Below are 20,720 nucleotides of genomic sequence, written 5' to 3' on the forward strand. Positions count from 1 at the left end.
GGACATACCGCAGTCAGTGGCCCTGTTCTGAAATATGTTCCTATCTTCACATATTTCTCATTACAAAGAAGGAGGCCATTTGGTCCATCAAGTCTGTATGATCTTATCAATCCCATTCCCTGTTGCTTCCCTCTAATATAACCTCTTGCACAGACCCAGTAACATCCCCCAGTGAAATAGGCCAATGTCAGCATGGTTTCCTTGAAGGAAAGTCTTGCCTGATGAATCGCTACTAAACAGGACAGATTTCCATGGTAGTAGCATGGATAAAAGACAAGGAGTGGGGAATAAAGGGGGGCTTTACTGGCTGCCGTGACTACTGGTGTTACGCAGAGTCGGCGTTGGGTTCATTACTTATCCAGTTATGTGTTCACGATCTGAATGATAGAATTGACGGCTTTCTGGCCAAGGTTGTAAATGATGTCTCAAGATAGCAATGAGCTGGGATTTATGTGGACGTCATGGCTTGTTTTGGGTTTTAGGAACGGGGATGCAGGGGAATTAGGGGGCTTGGAGGAGAGGCCAGAATCTTAAGTCTCCCGCTGTACGATTGAAGGACGGTGACACAGACAGGGGACAACTGCAGGCCAGGCTGACTGTCAGACCAGCAGACCAACGTGGATGACGGCTGATAGCTCTCTCAAGGTCACCAAGTGGTTGGCAGGTTCCAGGGACAGAGTTCTGTCTGAGCAGGAGAAATGGCATCCAATGATCCCTAGCTTTACAAATCAGTAAGACCAGAGTGCAAGGCCTAGTATTCAGGGTCCTGTCCTCGTCGAGCCCAGAGTTCGGTGAACAGTGGGTCTTGTGGTCAATGCTGAGGATCGAGGCCTAACAGTCAAATTTCAGGAGTAGGGGCCTGTCGGCTGGAGCTCCAGATCTACGGATCTCTGCAAGTCCACTGGGGTAATCTGCATGTCCAGATCCAGATCAGATCTGAGTCTGCTGGGATAATCTAAGGACCAATGTCTGCAAGTCTGGATCCAGATTGAGTCCACCAGGGTAACCTGCATGTCTGGATCTGAGTCTGCTGGGATAATCAAAGGACCAATGTCTGCATGTCCAAATCCAGATCGAGTCCATGGGGTAATCTGCAAGTCTGGATCCGGATCGAGTCCATGGGGTAATCTGCAAGTCTGGATCCGGATCGAGTCCACTGTAGGATGGAGGCTGAAGAACATGGACTGCCTTGATCAGAATCAGATTCAGGTTTAATATCATCAGCATATGTTGTGAAATTTGTTGTTTTGCAGCAGCTGTACATTGCAAGACATACTGTAATTTTAAAAAAGACAAATTACAATAAGAAATATATTTAAAATTAACTTACAGTAAATAAGTAGTGCAAAAAGACAACAGAGAAGAGAAAAAAATACTGAGGTGGTGTTCACGAGGTATTCAGAAATCTGATGGTGGAGGGGATGAAGCTGTTCCTGAAGTGTTGAGTGTGTGTCTTCAGGCTCCTGTACCTCCTTCCTGAAGTCAATGAGAAGAGCCATGTCCTGGGTGACGGGGGTCCCAATGGAGAAGATATCCTGGGTGACGGGGGGTCCAAATGGAGGAGTCCGGTATCCAGTTGCAGAGGGAGATACAGAAGCCCAGGTTGATTAGTACCAAGGGTTTGATTGTGTTGAACGCTGAGCTGTAATCGATAGGCAGCAACATGACGTAGCTGCTGCTATTATCCAGCTGATTCAAGACCAAGTGGAGAGCCAGTGAAATTGCATCCTCTGTCGACCTATTATGGCACAGGCAAATAGCAGGGGGTCCACGTCCTTGCTTAGAAAAGAGTTAGAAGACTATGTATGTGTGTAGGTGAGACAGAGAAACTGGGTTTGTTTTGCTTGCTGTGTTCTGTGTTCTGTCGAGCACTGCGGGCATGCTATGTTGATGCAGGAATATGTGGCGACCCTTGCGGGCTGCCCTCTACATACTCTCGCTGTGTTGGTTGTTGATCCAAATGAGACATTTTACTGTATGTTTCGATGTACTTGTGACAAATCATCTGGAATCTTGATACGTACCGTAGGTAGGTGGAGGGGCAGGTAGCAGGGAGTTTGCAAAAGTGTAGGGAAGGGAATGGCCATACACTTTGGTGGAAGAAATAAAGCCAGAGACTACTTTCTACACAGGCAATGAATTCAGAAACCGGAGGTGCACAATGACTTGGGACTCTTTGTGCTGGATTCTCTAAAGGGTAACTTGCAGGTGGAGTCAGAAGCAAGGAAGGCAAATGCAATGTTAGCATTCGGTTTGACAGGACTACAATATAAAAGGAATTCATTGCGCTGACCATATTTGGATTATGGTCAGTAGTTTTGGCCCACATGTCTAAGAAAGCTGTGCTGGCATTGGAGAGGGTCAGGAGGAGGTTTATGAGAAGGATCCCAGGAATGAAAAGGTTTGCATATTGAAGATGACTCTGGCACTGTACTTGCTGGAGTTTAGAAGAAGGATGTGGGATCTCATTGAAACCTATTGAATAGGTCTAGATAGAGTAGATTTGGAGAGCATGTTTCCATTTTTAGGGAGTCTAGGACCAGAGGACACAGCCTCAGAATACAAGGATGTCCCCTTAGAACAGTGATGAGGAGGAACTTCTTTAGCCAAAGGATAGTGAATCTGTGGAATTCATTGCTGTAGACGATTGTGGAGGGCAAATCCTTGGGTATATTTAAAGTGGAGATTGACATGTTCTTAGTTAGTAAGGGTGCCAGAGTTTACAGGGAGAAGGCAGGAGAATGGGGTTGGGAGGGAAAGTAAATCAGCCGTGGGGGAATGGTACAGCAACTTGAGAGGCCGAATGACCTAATTCTGTTCCTATGTCTTATGGTCGAATGCATCCTTTTGCTCCTTTGATAAGAAACACCACACGGGCAAACAGGAAATGGCAGCCAGTGGTTGGAAATAAGTGAGGAGGCCTCCTAGGGCATCCAACAGTACAGCACAGGAACAGGTACCACAGCCCACCATATCTGTGCCAATTTTAATTCATCCCATCTGCATGCACATGGGTATCGGCCTCTACCCCATTGATTCATGTGTCTGTCTAAATGTCCCTTCAATGTTATTACAGTGTCTGCTTCCCCCACATCACCTGGCTGCACGTCCCTGCAGCCCACCACACTTGCCTTGTAACTTCTGTTTAAGCTTTCTCCCTGTTACCTGAAAGCCCTGCCATCAGGTATTTGACATTTCCACCATGGGTAAAGGACGGTCCACTCTCTCATAATATTAAATACTATTCTCTCAGCCTCAGTCACTTGAGAGAAAGCAGCCCAGCTTTCTCCAAACTCTTTTCATTGCTCATATTTTCTAATCCAGGCAACAGCCTTACAAACCTTTTCCACCCCCTCTCCAGAGCCTCCACCTCCTTCCTGTAATGCAGCAACCAGAACTGCACTCAATGTGGCTCAAACAAAGTTTTATACAGCTGCATCATGACTTCCCGGTTTTCACACCCAGCAGCTGAACACAGAAGATGAGCACTGAGTTGTTCAGAGGAGATTATGAATATAACTGGGGCCTCTTCTGGGCGAGGTACAACCTGTACAGAAAGGACGGGTTACATCTGAACCCAAAGGGGTCCAATATCCCAGCGGGCTCATTTAGTAGAGCTGTTGGGGAGGGTTTAATCTAATTTGACAGGTGGATGGGAACCAGAGTGATAGGGCTTAGGAAAGGAAAAACAGAAATAAATCAAAAGGTAGTGTGCAACAGAGATGATAGAAGAACGGACAGGAGATGAGGCATAATCACAGCCAGTGGGATGAGTTACAGGGCAATAGAGTCAGGGTGCAGTTAAAACAGAAAGCGACAAATAATGGACTGAGAGTGTTGTATTTGAATGCAGGCAGCATAAGAAATAAAATGGATGATCTTGAAATTCAGCTACACATTGACAATTATGACATTGTGGCCGTCTCTGAAACTTGGCTAAAGGATGGCTGCCATTGGGAGCTGAACGTCCAAGGATATACGTTGTATTAGAAAGATAGGTTAGTAGGGGGTGGTGTGGCTCTGTGTATGAAAAGTAATATTAAATCATTAGAAAGGGATGACATAGTATCAGAAGGTGTAGAGTCTCTATGGGTTGAGTTAAGAAATGGCAAGGGTAAAAGGATCCTAATGACAGTTGTATACAGGCCTCCAAACAGCAGCTGGGATGTGGATTACAAATTACAGCAGGAGATAGAAAAGGTGTGTCAGAAAAACAATATCATGGTAATCGTTGAGTATTTTAACATGAAAGTGGATTAAGAAATCTAGGCCAGTACTGGACCTCAAGAGAGGAAATTTGTAGAATGCCTAAGGGATGGCTTTTTAGAACAGCTTGTTGTTGAGCCCACTAGGGGATTGGCTGTGTTGGATTGGGTGTTGTGCAATGATCCAGAGGTGATAAGAGAGCTTAAGGTTAAGGAACCCTTGGTGACCAGTGATCACAAGATGATCAAGTTCAATTTGAAATTTGAGAAGGAGAAACTAAATTCCAATGCGTCGATATTTCAGTGGAATAAAGGAAATTACAATGACATGAGAGGGAAATTGGCCAAGGTTGACAGGAAAGGGACACAAGCAGGAAGGACATCAGAGCAGCAATGGCTGGAGTTTCTGCAGAAAAATGAGGGAAGTGCAAGATAGATATATTCCAAATAAGCAGACATTTTCGAATGGAAGAAGGACACTACCATGGCTGACAAGTGAAGTCAGAGCCAAAGTAAAAGCAAAAGAAAAGGCATACAAGGAAGCCAAAGCTAGTGGGAAGACAGAGGATTGGGAAGCTTTTAAAAACTTGCAGAAGGAAATTAAGAAGGTTGTTAGGAAGGAAAAGATGAATTATGAAAGGAAGCTGGTGACCAATAGCAAAGAAGATACTAAAAGTATATAAAGTATTTTAAGTACATAAGGGGTAAAAGAGAGTTGAGGGTAGATACAGGACGAGTAGAAAATGACACTGGAGAGGAACTGAATGCGTATTTTGCATCAGTCTTCACAGTCGAAGACATCTGCAGTATACCAGACATTCAAGTGTGTCAGGGAAGTGAAGTATGTGTAGTGAAAATTATGACTGAGAAAGTGCTCAGGAAGCTTAATGGTCTGAGGGTGGATAAATCTCCTGGACCTGATGGAATGCACCCTCGGGTTCTGCAGGAAGTAGCTGGAGAGATTGCGGAGGCACTAACAATGATCTTTCAAGAATTGATAGATTCTGGTATTGTACTGGATGACTGGAAAATTGCAACTATCACTTTGCTATTTAAGACGGGTGGGAGGCAGCAGAAGGAAAATGATAGACCTGTTAGCCTGACATCGGTGGTTGGGAAGTTGTGGGAATTGATTGTTAGGGATAAGATTATGGTGTACCTGGAGGCACATGACAAGATAGGCCAAAGCCAGCACGGTTTCCTGAAAGGAAAATCCTGCCTGACAAACCTACTTCAATTTTTTGAGGAAATAACAAGCAGGGTAGAAAAGGGAGATGCAGTGGATGTGGTGTACTTGGATTTTCAGAAGGCCTTTGACAAGGTGCCACACATGAAGCTGCTTAGAAAGATAAGAGCCCATGGAATTACAGGGGAGTTACCAGCAGAGAGTGGGAATGCAGGTATTCTTTTCTGGCTGGTTGCTGGTTACCAGTGGAGTTCCACAGGGGTCGGTGTTGGGACCGCTGCTCTTTACGATGTCTGTCAATGATTTGGACTATTGGATTAATGGATTTGTGGCTAAATGTGCCGATGATACAAAGATAGGTGGATGAGCGGGTAGTATAAAGGAAACAGAGAGCTTGCAGAGAGACTTAGATAGTTTAGGGGAATGGGCAAAGAAGTGGCAAATGAAAAACAATGTTGGAAAGTGTATGGTCATGCACTTTGGTGGAAGAAATAAATGGGCAGACTATTATCTAAATGGGGAGAGAATTCAAAATGCAGAGATGCAAAGGGACTTGGGAGTCCTTGTGCAAGATACCCGAAAGGTTAACCTCCAGGTTGAGTCGGTGGTGAGGAAGGCAAATGCAGTGTTAGCATTCATTTCTAGAGGTATAGAATATAAGAGCAGGAATGTGATGTTGAAGCTCTATAAGGCACTCATGAGACCACACTTGGAATACTGTGTGCAGTTTTGGGCTCCTTATTTCAGAAAGGATACACTGACATTGGAGAGGCTTCAGAGAAGATTCACGAGCATGATTTCAGGAATGAAAGGGTTACTGTATGAGGAACATCTGGCAGCTCTTAGGCTGTATTCCCTGGAGTTCAGGAGAATGAGGGGGATCTCATAGAAGCATTCCGAATGTTAAAAGGCCTGAACAGATTAGATACGTCAAAGTTATTTCCCATGGTAGGGGAGTCTAGGACAAGGGGGCACAACTTCAGGATTGAAGGACGTCCATTTAGAACAGAGATGTGGGAAATTACTTTAGTCAGAGGGTGGTAAATCTGTGGAATTTGCTGCCACGAGCGGCTGTGGTGGCCAAGTTGTTAGGTGCATTTAATGCAGACATAGATAGGTTCTTAATTAGCCTGGGCATCAAAGGGTATGGGGAGAAGGCAGAGGAGTGGGGAAGACTGGAAGAATTGGATCAGCCATGACTGAAATGGTGAAGCAGACTCGATGGGCCAAATGGCCTACTTCTGCTCCTATATCTAATGATCTTATGGTGTAGCTGATGAAGGTAGGGCAGTGGATATTGTTTACATGGACCATGGAAAAGAATTTGAAAAGTTTCTCACGGCCAGCTGCTCAAGGCAGTCACACCACAGAGACAAAGGGCCAGTGCCAGGGTGCCTGACTAACGTTGCCTGCTAACTCATTTCTGCCCCCTGTCTTCCCCCCGTGCCTCTTCCAACCATCCCTCCAATCCACCCAACATCCTTGTCATGTTCCTTTCCCACAAAACGTCTCCGCACCTGGTCCCAGTTCCTGGCCCACTCTCCCTTACTGCTGCATCCCTTCCAAACAGATGAGCTGCCTGTCCAGTATTAGCAACAGGTTGGCTCTGTAGTTATTCAATGTGGATGGGAAATGCAAAAAATGGTTAGATGAATCCCATGAAAAGAGCAGAGAAATGTGTCTCAAACTTAAGGGAGCACAAAACATAGAAAGAACAGGCAAAGGATAATAGTGACTACCTCTGTGTTTCAAAAAAAATTGGTACCAGGATTCGCTAAAGGTTAATTTTCAGGCAGAGTCAGTAGTGAGGAAGACAAAAGTAATGTTAGAATTCATTTCTAGAGGACTAGACTAGAAAAGCAAGGATGTAATACTGCAGCTTTATAAGGAACTGGTGAGGCCTCACTAGGAGAACTGTGAACAGCTTCAAGATGGTGCTGCATACAGTGGCCATGTTGCAAGCTCTGATCCCACTGTACAGTATACTGCTAAGTTCTGCAATTTCCTTCACATTTCTTGTTCAAGTACCCAATAGTCACATCAGATATGATAGACTGATTCTCCTGAACATTGGGAAGATGGCACTTACCCACGATGTGCCGCCTTTCCTACACTGGAAACCCCTGCTTGCGCGATCCATGTGAAACTCACCTACTGCACCGCCGTTACCTCGGAAGCAGCATCGGAGGTGAGGGAGAAGGCCCAGTGTCCTGGTGAGACTGAGAAGGCGTGCAAATCGTCCATCACTCGCTAACATACTCCTGGCTAGCATTAAGTCGCTAGAGAACAAGCGGTGCAAACTGAGAGCCAGAATCTCCTATCAACGGGAAACAAAGGTGTGCAACGTTTGGTGCTTTGTGGAGACCTGGCTGATGGAGGAGATACCGGATCATGCCATTGGGCCCTCTGGTCTCTCCCTGTTCCGGGTGAACAGATCGAGAAACCTCTCTGGGAAGAGTAAGGGAGTTAGGATATGCTTCATGGTCAACAATCCTTTTTTTCCCCAGACCTGGAATACCTGGTGCTACTGTGCAGACCTTTCTGGCTGCCTGAAGAGTTCACAACTGTTATCATCACAGCGGTGTATATTCTGCTGCAAGCTGATACTGACCTGGCTCTCAAGGAACGGCACGAGACCATCAGCACCCTGGAGATCGCACACCCAGAGGCTGCCTTCATTGTCACCGGTGACTTTAATTGAGTATGGCTGACTAAAGTCTGTTATGTACCAGCAACAATAGATCACAAAATGAGTCAGATTTTATTGTTAAAACCACTATATTTATTAGTCTCTACTCAAAAATTTAGAAAATTAAATGAAATATACAGAAGTTAACAGTGTTATGTGTTTGTGTGGCTCCCAAACTGTCAAGCTTAGGAACAGTTCTTAAAGTCTTTAGATGGCAACTACAAAAGGTCCAATAATCCACAGATTAGGTGAGGGGAGAAACTTGTAAATCCACATTAAAATGTAGGGAGGAGGTGATTACAAAGAATTCCACAGGTTCCACACTGGGAAAACAAAGTAACAGTCGCTGAAGATCTTATCCGTCGAGTCGTCCCAAAATCCACATAGAAATATCACAAGGTGACAGTCACGGAATATTCCTTAGTATAAGTGGTTACCACATAAAATACCTGAAACCATGTAAGGGTTAACAAAGGTTGTCGCCACAGGGTACTCCAACAAAATCCACGTATGGATCATACGAAGTGACAGTCACACATCCAATGTGCGCGGGGTGCTGTTGATCAACCCAAATCTCAGGGCAAGGGGAAGTATCAGACTTTACTCATTGTTGCAGCAAGCTACTGCCAGCTTGCGGTCCAAAGCGCACGCGCTCTCTCTCTCTCTCTCTCTCCTTTTCTTTCTTTCTGAAAATCCCAACTGTCTGTCTGCAGCTTGTTATACTGACATCATAGTTCCCCTTCATTTAGGTATTTTAAAGTGACACCCACAGTAAATGAAACCGTGGTCACGTAACACCTCCCCCAAAAAGAGAAAATTCTGATCTGTAAGAGTAAAATTTTAACTGCAGACTTCAATATGTGAAACAATACATTTGCAGTTACCATATAGCATACTACAGACTAATATATCATACTGCAGAAGTGTGTACAAATAGTCAATCTCACTCCACTGTTAAAAGTGCATTGCAAGCTTAACATCTAGAAAGACAGTCGGCAATTATATTATCCTTGCCTTTAATGTGAGTTATCATGAGATCATACTCCTGCAAAATCAAAATCCAATTCAACAACCGTCTGTTCTTTTTTTTTAACTTACTCAAGAACACCAATGGATTATGATCTGTATAAACCACAAGTACGTTTGAGCTGGGCAAGCATACACATCAAAATGCTACAAAGCCAAAATAAGTGATAATAATTCCTTCTCGATGGTGGAATAAATTCTTTGATGCCTGTTCAATTTCTTTGAAAAGTTAGCCACAGGATGGTCAACACTGCTCCTGCAGCTTCATCACTGGCATCCACAGCTATGGAGAATGGCTTTGCAAAGTCAGGTGACTTGAGCATAGGTTGGTGACAGAAGATGGCTTTCAATTTATCAAACGCCTCCTGACAAGGCTCCGTCCAAACAAACTTTCCACGCTTCTTCAAGAAGTTAGTCAATGGGAGAGCAATATCATCAATGTTTTTACAGAACTTGCGATAATATCCGACCATTGCCAGGAATCTCTTAAGAGCTTTTATACCGGTTGGAATGAGAACCTCAGAAATTGTCTGAACTTCTGCCTGAACAGGAGCCACCCTGCCCTGACCTCCAACATAACCGAGATAGGTCACAGTGGCATGGCCAAATTCACTCTTAGCTAAGTTAACTGTAAGATTGGCCTTTGAGAGCCTGTCAAACAGCTCTTCCACTGCAGAGATATGGCCTTCCCATGTGTCATTCCCTGTGATCAAATCATCAATATAGGCATTTGTGTGTTCTAACTCCTGAATTACAGAATTAACCATTCTCTGGAATGTTCTTGGAGCATTTTTCATTCCAAATGGCAGAACATTGTATTCATACAATCCTGAAGGTGTTACAAATGCAGAAATTTCTCTACCTCTATCCGTTAATGGAACACACCAATACCCTTTTAACAGATCGATTTTTGTAAGAAACTTAGCTTTTCCAACCTTGTCTACACAATCATCCACTCTAGGGATGGGATAATCATTTGTTTTTGTTATAGCATTCACCTTTCTGTAATCAGTGCAAAACCTGATACTACCATCTGCTTTAGGTACCATAACACAAGGTGAGATTCAATTTGAAGTAGAATGCTTAATAATACCATTTTCTTACATATACTCAATTTCTTGTTCAGCAAGTCTACATTTTTCAATACTCCTGTGATGCGGATGCTGTTTTATAGGTTTTGGCATCACCGACATCTACATCATTAGGAAAAGGGGAGGTGCAGCGAGACCTGGGTGTCATTATACACCAGTCATTGAAAGTGGGCATGCTGGTACAGCAGGTGGTGAAAAAGGCGAATGGTATGCTGGCACTCATAGCAAGAGGATTCGAGTACAGGAGCAGGCAGGTACTACTGCAGTTGTACAAGGCCTTGGTGAGACCACACCTGGAGTATTGTGTGCAGTTTTGGTCCCCTAATCTGAGGAAAGACATCCTTGCCATAGAGGGAGTACAAAGAAGGTTCACCAGATTGATTCCTGGGATGGCAGGACTTTCATATGATGAAAGATTGGATTGACTCAGCTTATACTCTCTGGAATTTAGAAGATGGAGGGGGGATCTTATTGAAACGTATAAAATTCTAAACAGATTAGACAGGCTAGATGCAGGAAGATTGTTCCCGATGTTGGGGAAGTCCAGAACGGGGGGTCAAAGTTTAAGGATAAAGGGGAAGCCTTTTAGGACCGAGATGAGGAAAATCTTCTCCACACAGAGAGTGGTGAATCTGTGGAATTCTCTGCCACAGGAAACAGTTGAGGCCAGTTCATTGGCTATATTTAAGAGGGAGTTAGATATGGCCCTTGTGGCTAAAGGGATCAGGGGGTATGGAGAGAAGGCAGGTACAGGGTTCTGAGTTGGATGATCAGCCATGATCGTACTGAATGGCGGTGCAGGCTCAAAGGGCCGAATGGCCTACTCCTGCACCTATTTTCTATGTTTCTATGTATCATGTGATGCTACTGTGGTTCTTTTTGAAATATCAGGGTATAAATCGCTAAATTTCATGATCAACAGCTTCATCTGCTGCCGCTGCTGTGGCTGTCAATGAGCCAATTTCTCATCAAGACCTTCCAAAACAGTCGAATTTGTCAATCTGGCTGAAATAATGTTTGATTTAAAATAGGCCTCAGATGGAAGCGCTGGTGAATTTCCAGAGAGTTCAGATTCAGTGTTATTGACAACAACCATCACAGCTGCTATTTGTTTCTCATGATACAGTTTAAGCATGTTTACGTGACAAAGCTACTTGGCCTTCGTCTATCTGGTATTTTGATGACATAATCCACATCATTGACTTTAGACACAATTTTTTAGGGACCATGAAACTTAGCTTGCAGAGGGTTCATTTGCACAGGGAAAAGAACCAATACCTTATCTCCTGGCTTGAATGACCTCATTCTGGCTTCCTTATCATAACAAGTTTTCATTCTTTCCTGGGCTAATTTTAAATTTTCCCTTGCTAAGTTGCAAGTCCTTTGCAATCTGTCTTTGAATTTTAAAAGATAGTCCAACAAATTAATATGCAGGTCATTATTAACCCACTGCTCTTTTAATAATGCCAAAGGTCCTCGGACCTGGTGTCCAAACACAAGTTCAAAGGGGCTAAAGCCTAGGGACTCTTGCACTGACTCCCTTACTGCAAATAGAAGCAAGTGAACTCCCTCATCCCAATCCTTCTCATTTTCAATACAAAATGTCCTCATCTGGTTTTGAGGCTAGAATGAAATTTTTTTAAGGCCCCTTGGGATTCTGGGTGGTATGCAGATGATGTAATTTGTTTGGTTCCCAGTTTGTAAACTATTTGCTGGAATAATTCTGACATAAAAATTACTTCCTTGATCAGACTGGAGTTCTTTAGGCAAAACAAATAGGGTGAAAAACTTTCTGAGAGCCTTTGACATGGTTGGAGATTTTATATTCCTGAGAGGTATTGCTTCCAGGAATCTAGATGCTGTACACATAATGATTAGCAAATACTGATGGCCGGCTTTAATCTTGGACAATGGGCCAACACAATCCACAATAACTTTTGCAAAGGCTTCACCAAATGCAGGAATAGGGTGCAGTGGGGCCACTGGGGTGAGCTGATTAGGTTTACCCACAACCTGCCAAGTGTGACAAGCCCAGCAAAATGTCGCAACATCTTTCCTCAAACTAGGCCAGAAGAATTGTTTCAAAACCCTGTCCACAGTTTTGTTCACACCCAGATGGCCACCCAAGGGCATACTATGGGCCAAAGTTAAAATCTCATTCCTATAGACTCTAGGAACCACAACCTGGTGAACAATTTCCTATTTCTCGCTTGCAGGAATATCAGATGGTCTCCACTTCCTCACTAACACCCCATCCTTAAAATAATACGAAACTGGTACTTTCTCAATCTCATCACCTGGGAGATCTTTTTCTCTCAATGCAACAATCCCAGGGTCTCTGGTCTGTTCTGCCATGAACTCCGTCCTGGAAAAAGACAAATCTTTATTGTCAGTCCTAACACAAGGATCATGGTCCAATAATGAAAGAAGGAAAGTGACTGCAAGTCATCAAAACCTGGGTAGCGGAACTATGCTGCACAGAACTATCTGCGTTTGCAAGCTTCTCAGCCATAGCTCGAGTTATTGCACAGGATGGATACATGTTACAAACCATCTTTGGATCATCAGTGGTTGGCTTAGTTATCAGCTGCACAGCAGGGACAACTTTGCCACCTGCTAGGTCATTCCCTAACAACAAAGAAACACCTTACACCAGTAAACTGGGTCGTAGTCCTATCTTAACAGGTCCTGAAACTAACTCTGACTTCAAAATTACCTTGTGCAGAGGTACAGAAACAATATCATCCCCAATGCCTTGAATAAGATTTACCTCACCAATGGCAGTTTCATCACTAAACTTTAGAACACTGTCTAACAAGAGTGATTGAGAAGCCCCAGTATCTTGAAGAATTTTCACTGGTACCGGTGATGACCCTTCATTCACTGAAACAAGCCCCTCTGACACAAAAGGCATGAACTCTTTCCTGACCAGGTCAGGCGTCTCAGCCTTTGACAGAGCTTCATCAGAAGGTCCGGAACCCTATGGGTTTATAGTTGTTTCAACATATTGAACACAGGCATCTGGAACTGCCTCCTTTTCCTTCCTCTTCTTTAGGAGGAAACAGTTAGCTATAACATGTCCAGCTTTCCTGCAATAGTGACAAATAGGACCAGAATGCCTCCCTTCATCTTTACCTTTGTCACTAGTCCCAGTTTTAATTTCTGGTTTACCCTGACTATCCATACTACTCTTTTGGAAAGTCTTACTCAGGGTAAACTTAAACTTGTGGGTTAAGGCAAACTCATCTGCTAATTTAGCAGATTTTTGCCAAGTGGCCGCATCCTTCTCATCTAAATATGTCTTTATGTCATTATGGATGCACCTTTGAAATTCTTCAATTAAAACCAACTCTTTCAATTTGCTGAAATCATCGTTCACATTTTTAGATGTGCACCATTGTTCAAAACACATAGACTTCTCATAAGCAAATTCCACAAGTCTGGTTCACAGATTTCCTCAAATTCCTAAACCTTTGCCTATCAGCTTTAGAACCAGTTCATAGGCTTTAAGCACAGCTTGTTTTACTGTCTCATAGCTAGCTGCATCATCAACTGGTAGGGAAGAATAAGCTTGCTGAGCTTTACCTTTAATTACACTTTGCAACAGGAGAGCCCAACACCCCCTTGGCCACTGTAGGCTCTGAGCAACTTTCTCAAAATGCTGAAAATATTTGTCAGCCTCAGCCTCATCAAATGGAGGGACCAATTTAACTTCCCGACTGGCAACAAACTTATCCCTAGATCCAGAACTCCCTTTGACTCTCGAGCCTTAACTTCTCTATCTCAAACCGCCTTTGTCCTCTAATTTAACTTTCTCCTGCTCAAACTTTAAATGTTCCAGCCATAACTGGAGCTCAGGGTTATCTGGTTTATTTTCAGGAAACAATTCTAACACCGTCTCTTCAAACACCTTTGTAGATACATAAATCTCAGCTACTCTCCTCTGAATCTCTGCCTTTCTCATAGCCAACTTTACCGCAGTAAGTTCCAGCTTTTCAGCAATGAGCAGCAAGTCTTTCTTTTTGGCTTCCACTAATGCCTCAGAGGTTGGTGATATCATAAATGTATCAATATCCATTGCTGCTGGTTTCCAAACACAAGTCAATCAAAAGGGAAGTAACCAATCAAATTGATAATCAATCAATCAATAAGCTCCAATTTTGTTCAAATCCCGGATGAGCCCCCAATTTATGTTACGTACCAGCAGCAATAGTTGACAAAATGAGTCAGATTTTAATGTTAAAATCACTATATTTATTAGTATCTACTCAAAAATATAGAAAATTAAATGAAGTAAACAGAAGTTAACAGTGTTATGTGTGTGTGTGGCTCACAAACTGTCAAACTTAGAAACAGTTCTTAAAGTCTTAAGATGGCAAACTACAAAAGGTCCAGTAATCCACAGAGTAAGTGAGGGGAGAAGCTTGTAAATCCACATTAAAATGTAGAGAGGAGGTGACTAGGAAGAATTCCACAGGTTCCACACTGGGAAAACAAAGTAACGGTCACCGAAGATCTTATCCATCGAGTCATTCCGAAATCCACATAGAAATATCACAAGGTAACAGTCACGAAATATTCCTTAGCATAAGTGGTTGCCACATAACATACCCAAAACATGTAAGGGTTAACAAAGGCGGTCGCCACAGGGTACTCCAACAAAATCCACGTGTGGATCATACGAAGTGACAGTCACAGGTTCACTCTGCACTGGGTGCTGTTGATCAACCCAATTCTCAGGGCAAGGGGAAGTATCAGACTTTATCCATTGCTGCAGCAAGCTACTGCCAGCAGTGTGCAATCCAAAGCTTCCTCTCTCTCTCTCTCTCTCTCTCTCTCTCTCTCTCCCCCTCCCTCCCTCCTTCCTCCACCCCCCCACCTTTCTTTCTGAAAATCCCAGTGGCCTGCATGTAGCTTGTTATACTGAGGTCATAGTTCCGCCTCATTTAGGTGTTTTAAAGTGACACCCACAGTAAACGAAACCGTGGTCACGTAACAAGTCTCTACGAAGTTTTGCCAACACATCCAGGTGAGCACACGGTGGGGGGGGGGGGGGTCGGGGAAGCATACACCACCATGGATACTCTCCCTCCCACCATGCTTACAAAGCAATTCTTTGCTCTGCCCATTTGGAAAATTGGATCACTCCTCCATCTTCCTGCTGCCAAAGTCTAGGCTGAAGCTGAAACAAGGGCAATCGTAGTTAAAACCATCCACTGTTGGTCAGATCAATCAGACTCCATGCTACAGGACTGCTTTGATAGCATCAACTGGAATGTCTTCCATGATGAGGACGTGTTCGAGTTCACAGAAGCGGTCACAAGCTTCGTCCGGAAATGCATCGAGGACGTTGACCCCCAAAACTCGGTCAGGGTCTCTCCAAACTGGAAACCTTGGATCAACATTTCCGTACGGGCAGCACTTACCGCACGACGCAGAGCTTACGTTGCCAGCAATCAGCAGGAGCTCAAGAAATGATCTGCGCAAAGTCATCAAGGCAGCGAAACAACAAAATAAGGACAAGATCCAGACACAATTTTCCACCAGCAACACACGCAGTTTATGGTAAGATCTGCACACCATCGCAGACTTCAAAGCTAAACTCAGTGGGGTTTCTAACATCGCTGCCCCTCTCCCAGATGAGCTAAATCTTTTTTCGCGTGATTCAATGTTGCCAATACTGAGCCCCTGGGGAGACACGCAGATGACACAACCAGCAGCTTGGTCATCTCTGAGGCTAAAGTACACAGGTGTTTCCAACGGGTGGACAGTCGCACGGCTGCGGAACCAGACAGCTTCCCAGGGGAGATACTCAGGATGTGCACACCACAACTGTCAGGTGTGTTTACAGACACTTTTAATCTCTCCCTCTCCCAGTGTAGAGTGCCCTCCTGCCTCAAACCATCCATCATTGTCCCTGTACCTAAAAAGACCAAGGTTACATGTCTTAATGACAGGTGTCCTGTCGCTCTCACCTCAATAATGAGCACCTCAAATGCTTTGAGAGGCTGGTCAAGGACTACATCTGCGGCAAGCTACCACCCAAACTGGACCTCCTACATTTGGCCATCCAACACAACTGATGGACAGATGACGCAATAGCCACAGTTCTAACCATTGTCCTTACACATCTGGAGAATGATGCTTCTGTGAGAATGCTGTCCTTCGGCTACAGTTCAGCATTCAACACCATAATTCCCTCCAGGCTCAACAAGAAGCTCAGAGACCTCTGCCTTCACCCTGCCTTCTGTAGCTGGATCTTGGACTTCCTATCTGATCACTGGCAGGTTGTAAGAGTGGGCTCCCTCACCTCCATCCCTCTGACTCTGAACACAGGTGCCCCTCAGGGCTGTGTACTAAGCCCCCTCCTTTACTCTCTGTATACCCATGACCATGTTGCCACCCACAGCTCCAATCTGCTAATTAAATTTGCTGATGACATTACACTGCTTGGCCTAATCTCAAATAATAATGAGGCAGCCTGCAGAGAAGTCATCACCCTGACACAGTGGAGTCAAGAAAACAAACTCTCCCTCAATATTGCAAAAACAGAGGAACTAGTTGTGGATTCCAGGAGAAATGGAGACAGGCTAACCCCTATTGACATCAACGGATCTGGGACTGAGAGTGTGAACAGCTTTAAGTGCCTCAGTATCCACGGCACCAAGCATCTCACGTGGTCTGTACACACTGCTGTGTAGTGAAAAAGGTACAACAGTGCCTCTTTCACCTCAGACAGTTGAAGAAGTTTGGTATGGACCTCTAAATCCTAAGAATTTTCGACAGGGGCACAATTGAGAGCATCCTGACTGGCTGCATCACTGCCTGGTACAGGTACCATACTTCCCGCAACCACAGGACTCTGCAGAGAGTGGTGTGGACAGCCCAGCTTGTGAACTTCCCACTATTCAGGACATTTACAAAGACAGGTGTGTGAAAAGGGCCCGAAAGATCATTGGGGACTCAAGTCACCCCAACCACAAACTGTTCCAGCTGCTACCATCTAGGAAACAGTACCACAGCATAAAAGCCAGGACCAACAGGCTCCGGGACAGCTTCTTCCACCAGGCCATCAGACTGATTAACTCATGCTGCTACAATTGTATTTCTATGTTATATTGACTATCCAGTTGTCCGTACTATTTATTGTAAATTACTATAAATTGCACATTGCACATTAAATGTAAAGAACTTTACTCCTCATGTAGATGAAGGATGTAAGTAATAAAGTCAATTCAATTCGACAGTTTTGGGCCCTCATTTAAGGAAGGATGGGCTCACATTGGAGAAGGTTCAGAGGAGGTTCGCAAGAATGATTCTGGGAATGAAGGAGTTCTCATATTAGGAGCAATTGTTGGCTTTGGGCCTGTATTCGCTGGAAATTAAAAGAATGAGTGGGGAATCTCATTGAAATGTATCAAATATTGAAAGGCCTAGAGAGAGAGTAGATGTGGAGAGGATGTTTCCTGTGCTGGGGGAAGTCTAGGAGCAAAGGGCACAACCTCAAATAGAGGGGTGTTCCTTGAGAACAGAGATGAGGAGGATTTTCTTTAGCCAGAGAGTGGTGAATCTGTGGAATTCATTGCCACAGTTGGCTGTGGAGGCCAAGTCATTGAGTGTATTTAAGGTGAAGTTTGATAGTTTCTTGATTAGTCAGGGCATGAAGAAATACGGGGAGGAGAATGGGATTGAGGGGGAAATATATCAGCCATGTTGAAATGGCAGACAAAATTCGATGGGCTGAATGGCCCAATTCTATTCATATGGTCTTATGGAGTCTCAGGATGAACAAGATGATTATTACCTGCTCCACCCCTGCCTTCCTCAGGCACGGTTTCAACAATGCCCATGCCAAATGGCGTCTCCTGGGTACTCGCTGAGGTCAAAATCAGCCAGTGCCTTGCCACAGATGGAAGCTCTCAGTAGCACCATGGGAGACGGAAGGTGGGCTGACGCAGAGGGGATCAGAAAAAAATTGATGTAAAAGTACCTTGAATTGAACTAGCAGAAGGTCTAAGAAAACATCTCGCTCACTCTGTTATTGGTGTAATATACACAGTGTTGTACAAAAGACAATGAGATTAATGAACATGTAGAATAAAGATGTAGAACACATCTGTAACGTTTACAAGAATTTTCTGCGTTCACTCTGAAAGCAGGGACTCCGTTTTGATAAATGTTATTGCAAATCTGTTGGAATCTTTTTTAAAGGAAATGTATACTGTTATTTTTGTGAGATGAGAAGTGTTTGATAAAATTGTGAGTGTTTTGCAATATTGCTTCGGGCAATTACAACATCAAAAGATTGAAACTGTTAAGGGGAATGAGGACAATACTTGTGTGAGGAATCGTCACTCCCCAGACAACCCGTTTGTTCAACCTTTGTTTATGCCTTCTGTTTTCTAATCCAGGCAACAGTCTGGTGAACCTGTACTGCACCCTCTCCAAAGGCTCCACATCTTTCTGTAAAGCAGTGAACAGCACTGCACAAATCTTCCAAATGGGGCTCAAACTAAGTTTTATACAGCTGCAACATGATTTCCCAGTTTTCACAACCAGAATCTTGATTTCAACATTGAAGTGAAGTTTGAACAGTAGAGTTTTGGAGGGCTATGGTCAATGGGAGTAGGCAGTTTAAATGGGTCAGCATGGACTAGAAGGGCCAAAGGGCCTGTTTCTATGCTGTACTTCTGTATGACTCTAAGGCTCAAACAGAGAAGACAAGCATTGAGTGTTCAGAGGGGATTATGAAGATAACTGGTGATGGTGGGGCAGTGAATACTGTTTACATGGATCATGATAAACCATTTGATAAGGTTCTCATGCCTCACCACAGAAACAGAGAGAGCCAGATCCAAGGTGCCCAACTAATGTTGCCTGGTAATTCATCGCTATCCCCTTTCTTCCCTCTTGTCCTTCCTCCAACTCAGCATCCTCGTCAACTTCCTTCCTTCCTTCCCCACAAAACAGCCCTGGACCTGATCCCAGTTGCTGGCTCTGGAAGGGTCCTGGGCCACACACTTCCAAACAGTTGAACAGCTGGACTGCTCCATTTCCAGAATTAGCAACAGGTTGACTCTGCGGTTACAGCCTGAGCAACTTCCTCTTCCCTCGTAGTCACTGATAAGCAGGCTTCTGTTTTTCTGTGTCTAACCCCTACCCTGACAGCACAGAGGGAGCTGCACTTTGGATCTAACCCGTGCCCTCGGAATGTGATAGTGTGACTGTTGTGGCAAGGTGAGGGTTAAGCAGATGTGTGCAAACAGCCCAGGCAAGAAAGATCATTGAAGGTCATAGCTTCCCTTTGCATACAGGGAGCTAGAGCCACTTAGGCACAAGGATTCAAGGCACACACATCAACTAGGGGACGACGACTTAACTAACATCAAGGTCTCATCAGTTTCTCGGTTGTAGTTCTCATTAACTTTTAGCATCTGCATTGTGGATGGTGATTGATCCTGCAGATAAGGAGCTTGACCAGACACAGTTTACCAAATGGTCAATATCTGTAACTGCTTGTTGATTCATTATAAATTGAATTGATAAGGTTTAGTGACGGACCCGTGTTGTTCTCCAAGAGGCACAGTGTGATTGAAGAACGACTGAATCTTCAGTGTCCAGTTAATCGGCAACAACAATGGGATATTGTCTACATTGTGTGAAGTAGACATTGTACAGGGGTTTCACTCTCCATTTACCCCGCTCTGTCTCTCCCTGGGAATTTGTGATGCAGAAATACCCAGCCAACAAGTAACACAGACCCTGGAGAGAAGGAAATGAAACACAAAGACATGTTATGAATAAAACTCACATGTGAAGACGGAGATGGAGAGAGTCAGGCAGGAACAGATCAGCAGTGGCCCAGTGATCATCTTTCTCAGGGAAGGGTCAGCGGCTGGTGGGCGACCGCAGGAATATTCTTCTCGCTGTGGGTCCCTGGTGGTGTGCAGCTCGCTTGTGTGGCAAGAACGTAGAGGCACAGTGTGAGGCAGAGAAGTGAGCTGGAGGAGGTGTGTTCATAAGTAGAAAGCCACAGTATTGGATGTCAAGAGCAAACTATCTGACGACAGTGTTTCTGAGAGAGGAACTAATTATTCTTCCCCACCCCACTCAGAAATAAAATTCTACAGTATCTTAGGGAGATAATTCCAAGTCAACCCTCCACCATCCCGGGTGTAAAAAGAAACGCTCCCTATCTCTGTCCTGAACGGCCAACCCCTCATTCTGAGTGTGACCACTAGTCTAGACAACCCTGCCAGGAAAAACATTCCCTCTAGACACACCGTCTCAAGGCCTAGAGATTGGATGCTTCAGTGAGATTACCTCTCGGGTTTCAAAATTACAGAGAGGACAGTCACCTCCTGCTTCATCTCTCTCCATGGGACAGAATGTATTAGCACAATGCTGTTTGTGGGATCTCACTGTGCTCATCGCCTGCTGTGTTTCTCTGGATGTTAAAAGATTTTAGATCAACTGAGGCAGGGGATGTAATCATATCCCCTGAGAGCCATTACTGCCAGGAC

The 20,720-nt window shown here is 44.3% G+C and overlaps 1 protein-coding gene across 1 annotated transcript in view; it reads right to left on the bottom strand.

Annotated features, from left to right (window-relative positions):
• The window catches only part of LOC140209582 (CD48 antigen-like), a 59,126-nt gene extending 38,960 nt beyond the window's left edge, over positions 1–20,166 (bottom strand). Inside the window, exon 1 of the mRNA XM_072277852.1 lies at positions 20,009–20,166. Within this exon, the coding sequence (XP_072133953.1) occupies positions 20,009–20,069 (61 nt within the window). The 5' untranslated portion in view covers positions 20,070–20,166. The remainder of the gene's footprint in view (positions 1–20,008) is intronic.
• Positions 20,167–20,720: the final 554 nt, after the last annotated feature.

The sequence above is a fragment of the Mobula birostris genome, chromosome 14 (assembly GCF_030028105.1).
Source record: "Mobula birostris isolate sMobBir1 chromosome 14, sMobBir1.hap1, whole genome shotgun sequence".
In the NCBI taxonomy this organism is placed as follows: domain Eukaryota; kingdom Metazoa; phylum Chordata; class Chondrichthyes; order Myliobatiformes; family Myliobatidae; genus Mobula; species Mobula birostris.